General features: G+C 36.8%; 1 protein-coding gene across 1 annotated transcript; it reads right to left on the reverse strand.

The window, feature by feature from the left end:
• Positions 1-547: 547 nt before the first annotated feature.
• Smp_118970 (putative frizzled) lies at positions 548-2,991 on the reverse strand (the record flags this gene model as incomplete). The annotated part of the gene is made up of 1 exon (XM_018798657.1): positions 548-2,991. The coding sequence occupies one exon, from the start codon at positions 2,989-2,991 to the stop codon at positions 1,660-1,662; it is 1,332 nt and encodes a 443-aa protein (XP_018653577.1). The 3' UTR covers positions 548-1,659.
• Positions 2,992-6,428: the final 3,437 nt, after the last annotated feature.

Below are 6,428 nucleotides of genomic sequence, written 5' to 3' on the forward strand. Positions count from 1 at the left end.
AAATACCATAATGGTTGATCATGACACTTAGTTATAACAATAGAATGGTTGTTACATTTCACTAGCAGATGAAAGTGTCTGGGAAACTTACTACTTTCTCAAACTTTAAATTGCTGACCAATATTTGTCCGTTTTATTTGATAATTGACTGAACACGCTGTATAATAGTAATGTTTCTGAAGGAAACGTCTGGTTTTACTTGGAAATTTTCAGCCTTGAAAATCTAAACAAATCGAACAGCTTGGTAATAAGAAACTCAGAATGGGTATGTATACTTCACAAAATCAATTGGCCATGCAAAAATTTAGTCAAAATTTACCAGTCAATTATGACTGTAAACAGTGAGAATTTAAATAGAAAACTTACATAGTGTTATATTATCTTACCATAAATGTAGTTGGATGCAGGGAATATTTAGTTGAATGCTCAGTCTATTAGCATATTCGCCTTAGATTATAAGCGACACGAGGTAAATCTATCTTAGAAAATACGCAACTAAGAACAATGTTTCTACAACAAAACTGACAGAAAAACCAAGCAGTTAAAAGAAGAGCGTCAAAAATTGTTTATTTAACGGCTAGTCAGGTTATGTATTGAAAGCAATTGCGAAGAGGACAGTGGGGCGAACTGTAAACACTTTCTTGTTTGGTGGAAGCACCAAACGATAAATAAGAAATGATGATCAGAAGCAAACAAGAAAATAAAACAAGTGAGGAAGATGAAGAAAATAAAAATCGACTAAACAAAGGATTACTTGGAACCTGGAAGATGGCATTTATAAAAAAACTACATACTACAACAAAATATAATATTATTAAGCAAAAGTAGAGATCATTAAAAAGTATATATTCTGTGAGCTGTGGTTGGCTCCATTATTTGCATTTCTGAGAATTCCACTCCATAATTGCCTCGGGTTAATTAAACAAAAACCTTCAAATAACACAGATATCAACCTATACATATAGATTGAATTAAATGTAATTATAAAACAGCAATGTGAATAAATTCTAGTATGTATGCGATTTTGAAAATACAAAATAAGGGTGAGAAAACCGGTTATCTACCGTAGTTTCATACTGCAATGGTATTTTATTTTATCGTCTTTTACAAAGAAGTGTGTATTTGTACATAATATGAAGAGGGCAGATGCAAACGCATTCTTGTAATATATATATATATATATATATATATATTAATACTAAAAGCAAAAAAACAGGTATAAAGAAAAACAGAACATGTAAATGCATATCCTACAATTTACATTAGTAACAATACACAGAAAACAAATGAAATCAGATGATTAGTCTACTTTATCATACTAGTTACCATATGGAAAAGCACAGAGAGGGATGATAAGCCATACAAGGCTACTACTTGTTATAAAGAAACTAAACATCATGATTGATGACTAACTCCACATGTTGTAAAGCGAGGTATAGGTGGAAGAATTAAATGGGACAAATGATTACAATTCTTTACGAGTGCAATATTTGTAAGGGTAATTTAGTGAGTCATATGATATCAAGTTAATTTACAGGCGAGATAATAATAATAATAATAATAATAATGGTAAATATCAGTAGAACTGGTGATGGAAGATATATTTTTTCTTGGAAAAGAGGTACACCGATCATGAATATTAACCACAGGACATCAAAACTACAGTAAGCCTAGACCAGAATTAGCGGGTACGACACTTTGTGCATTTGTATTTATCATACCAGTTTGTAGGCCAGCATTAATCTGAACTGAATTTGGACTAGCAGCTAACCAGTTAGGTTGGGCAGCATAACTCACGGGAGTTGACGAAATATCTGGTGGTGCAGTTACTCCAGACGGTGCACCTCTCGATGCCCATCCACTAGTAGTTGTTGTTGTATCTTGACTGAAAATATACGGTTGTACTGGGTGAGATGATTGTATTGTACGTGTTAACAGCGGAACAGAACCAGGATTTGATGCTACACCAGGTGGTAGAGCATTCGACTGAACGCCTCGTCTAGCGACGACAAGACCGGAACGCGTACTTGAAACAGTTAGATCGATATTTTTGTTATCACAACAACTACGACGACGAAAAACTCGTGCGAAGAAACGCTTCCATGATACAAGCGTTTTACCACTCCATATCCAGACACCACTTGTTATACCGACAACCAATGTCATAAGATATTTAATCATAAATAATTCAAATTCGGGTTTTTCTAATGCAGGTATTTTTGCAAATATGTTTTGACTAACAGAAATATCGGAATTATCTGATCGGGATGTTGAACTACCGGCTTCAACCAGTCGTTTGAAATGTCCAGGACATATAGAATCGGCTAGTTGATTAGGATCTACTTTACGACATACTTCAGTTGTATACCATGTAAGCATCCATTTTTCAGACATTCTAGATTCATGTAAATAACAGGCGATAACTACTAATGCTGGAACAATGTACAGTAAACTAAATACACCAATTCGCATAATTAATTTCTCTAGGTCATCTGTTTTTGAACCTCCGGTTTTGATGATTGTACGGATTTTAAATAATGATACAAAACCAGCAAACAGGAAACACGTTCCAATCAGAAGATACAAACATAATGGGGCAATTAAAAATGCTCTCAGTATAACTGGATCTGTTAATCCGGTGAAGCATACACCAGATAGTGGATCGCCGTCAACCTTTCCCAAAGCTAATATCCCAATTGTTTTAGCAGCTGGAATAGCCCATGCAGCAAAGTGTAAATACTGTGCATTACGTGATATAGCTTCATGTGCCCAATGACATTTAGCAGCTAAATACCAAGTGATTGTCAAAACCACCCACCAAATAGAACTAGCCATAGAAAAGAAGTAAAGCAACATGAATAAAACGATGCATCCTTCAAATTTTGTGCCCTGAGTAACGAGTCGCGGCATTTCAATTTGACCACTAAGAGATTGTGGTGCTGGAAAAGGCCCAGAGCAAGCGACCTGAAAGGGTGGAATAATTACAGGCATAGTTCAAGCATAAAATCTTTACAGTGATATATTATACTCACGACAATTTTTTTTAAATTTTGATAACAGTTCGTTATACAAATAGTTTTAATCCACTTGGATGATGATTACTGAAGGTCACATGTCGACAATCTTAAATTATCTGCATGATGTCAAACGGTGAAAACCATCCAAAAAAATTGAAATGTATGTCTTTTAACAAAAACATAATCTGACAATATAACATTACCTCAGTAAAATACAACAGTCCTATTATTCTATGAATTAAATAAGTTAAGACTAGTCTTTGTGTTAGTGAGAATTAAGTTTGCAGTTCTATTAGGAAATGCATTAATTCAATGTGCCTTGGTCAACCATAAACAATGTAGAGGCTGATACACATGAGCTTTGGAAGAGAAGAAGAGATAAACGTAAAATTAACAGGTTGAATAACAAATGAGTTGAGACAATAATATCGATGTTAGTAAGAACTAAACGTAGAGAATATAGATTGATGAGAAAAAATGAAGGGAAAAAGTGTGTAACAATATTAGGCTACAAGACATAAAAGATGAGTTATCTGAGGGTTAAAGATACTGCTCGATAGCATAAACCATTGATTCACATCGCTCCAAAGAGTTTGAGTGACAGTTAGAAAACAATCATAACAGTAAATATGCATATATGAGCAGGAGTATGTATCGGACCCTTACGTTACACTTTACATCACAACAAAATGAAACTAACAACTCGGAAGTAATAAGGAGAATAAAAGTAGCAGTAGACTAACTCCGCCTGTAGCCCTGCTAGAGTTACTGCTGGTACCCAGGCCGGAGAGAGGAGGATCGGACATGAGGTCGGCAACCCCATCCCTTACAAAACAACCTCGCTAGAGGACGCCAACCAGAAAAAATCAACTAAGTCACTTGAAATCTGCCCTGGGAGTTGGAGGACCTTCATTTAGAAGAATTATGACGTCTTATAGTGAAACCCAAGATTCTTTGGAATCACAAGGCTGATGTCCCTCCTGAAAATCAGAGCAACAATTAATATAACCACATCAAATCTACGGACAATGTAGGAGACTGGGAGGACCAGTCAAATAGTTGCTGAAGTGAGGAAATACAACTTGTCGCTTCTTGGAATTAGTGAAACCCATTGAACCTAAGCTGAACATAAAAGATTAGCTTCGGAAGAGGTGCTGTTGTACTCAGGTAGTGAAGAAAAAAATGTTTCGCACACACACAAGGTGTTGCACTGATGCTGTCCAAAGAAGCACAAATAGCACTTATAGGATAGGAATCTCGCGAATCCAGGATTATTTAGTGTTATATACCCATTAGCTGTAGCAATAAAGACAACAAATATGAATATTATGAGAAGCTGCAGTCGATCGTAGAGAAGCGCTCATGAAGAGACCAAACCATCCAGATGGGAGACCTAAACTCCCAAGTCGGAATGGACAACACCGGGTATGAAGATATCATGAGACGACATGTACAGGGAGGAAGGAACGAAAATGGTGAGAGATTTGCAAATTTATGGGCATTCAACAAAATGGTTATAAGTGGCACAATATTCCTTCACAAACACATACATAAAGTCGCATGGGTCTTACCGGATCACACTATAGAGAACCAGATCGAGCACATTTGCATCAATAAAAAATTCAGATCCACGGGGGATGTGAGAACTAAGAGAGGAGCTGAGGTTGCTTCAGATCACTGCCTGGTTGTGACCAAGACGGAACTAAAGCTGAAGAAGACTGGACAACTGGAGAAACAGTACTACAAAAGTTTAAAACAGCCCTCGAGATACTGACAAACTCAATGAATTCAAAATAGATATCAGCAACATGTTCCAAGCCTTACAAGACTCACTCAAGGAAGGAGAAACTACTATGGAGAACAAATGAAAGTGATTAAAGAAGCAATAGCCTCAACACACCAAGAGGCGTTCGGCCTCAAGAAGAACCATCATAATGAATGGATCTTTATCTACACTCTGGGGAAGATTCAAGAAAGGAAGAACAAAGAGATAGCAATTAATAACAGCAGAAAAAAGTCAATGCACAGGACAGGTACGCAGAAGCAAAGAAGAGAGTAAAGAGGAACATTAAAGCCAACAAGCAGACATACGTGAAAGTCCTAGCAATGACAGCAGAAAAAGCTGCAAGTGGAAATATGAGACAACTAAGAAAGTAAGCAATTTTATATTGACCGAGGTTTTATCCTTTTCCTTTAACTGATTTTTAGAGTTTCTTTATCAGGTAAACACCTGCCATTGATTATTAGCTCTTGGTTAAATTCCATGTTGTAAAATGTTCTTTCGCATAGAATATAAATTTGCAATATTTCATTCAGTCTCTTAAATTTATTTGCATCCTTACTATACTATACTAAACTGATGTGCTTTGAAAGCAACTTCAACTAAACTCATTCATGTACGCAATTTCAACCCCGTTTCATAATCCCGATTCTAAATATTTCGGGTTGTAAGCTGCTAATGGAAACCCAGACAAATAAAACGAATTCATGTTATTGAACTCAAATCTTTGTTGTCTCTCGTTCGGTAATTCTTTCTGATCATGTAACGGGGTGTAATGGGATTCATGTAAACTATTTTAAGTTTCCTTTGACACATCATCTAGGCCTTTCAACTACCGCTTAAACTTTCAGCTACTGAATAACCATTTATCGGTTGACATTTTCAACTTTAGTCAAATCGTAATATTGTAGTGAACGAGAATACAAGTGGGGACGATCGAATGTATTTGAACACAAAATCACAGAACATCTTAATAAAATCTGAGAACCATACAGTAAACACTTCATTTACAAAATGTCAATCAATTCCACAGCAATACCACATTAGCTCAGAAATGCAGTTGTCGACCTAAAGGTCTGATCCACAAGTCAGTGGAGCAACGTAAGGAGATGCAGTCACGTGGTAGCCGGTGAAAAGCCATTGGTTCATACGCTATTTGTTCTCTCAGGATCCTGGAGTCCATGTGCACCATTGGTTTGGAATCAGGGTTTTCCAACTCCCCTAGGTGGACTTTCCGTGTCCACCAACCCGGTTAAAGAGCCGGACATTCGCTTTTCATCCTCTCAATTTCGTAAACAACAGTAATGCCACGAGAAGACAGTGAGTAGGACTTCCCTGTCAGAGGCTATATACGCGTGGCCACATGAGAGCATTTCGTGCGGAAGAGCGGACTCTTCCCTCTCGGCCGTACCAGGGTAAATCCAACTTCTAATCCCAACATACTAACCTTAAAAGTTCATTTCACTAGAAAACTATCATTTAATTCTTTCGAAGTACGAAATTGAGTGAAAATTGTGAGTTTCAGCTACAAGCTATCCACAGTCGGTCAGCAACAACGTGGAACTTCGTAATTACGTACATTGGTTCAAGTTGCCATACCACATTAGCACAGAGATGCAGTTGTCGATTCA

Source organism: Schistosoma mansoni, chromosome 7 (assembly GCF_000237925.1).
Source record: "Schistosoma mansoni strain Puerto Rico chromosome 7, complete genome".
In the NCBI taxonomy this organism is placed as follows: Eukaryota; Metazoa; Platyhelminthes; class Trematoda; order Strigeidida; family Schistosomatidae; genus Schistosoma; species Schistosoma mansoni.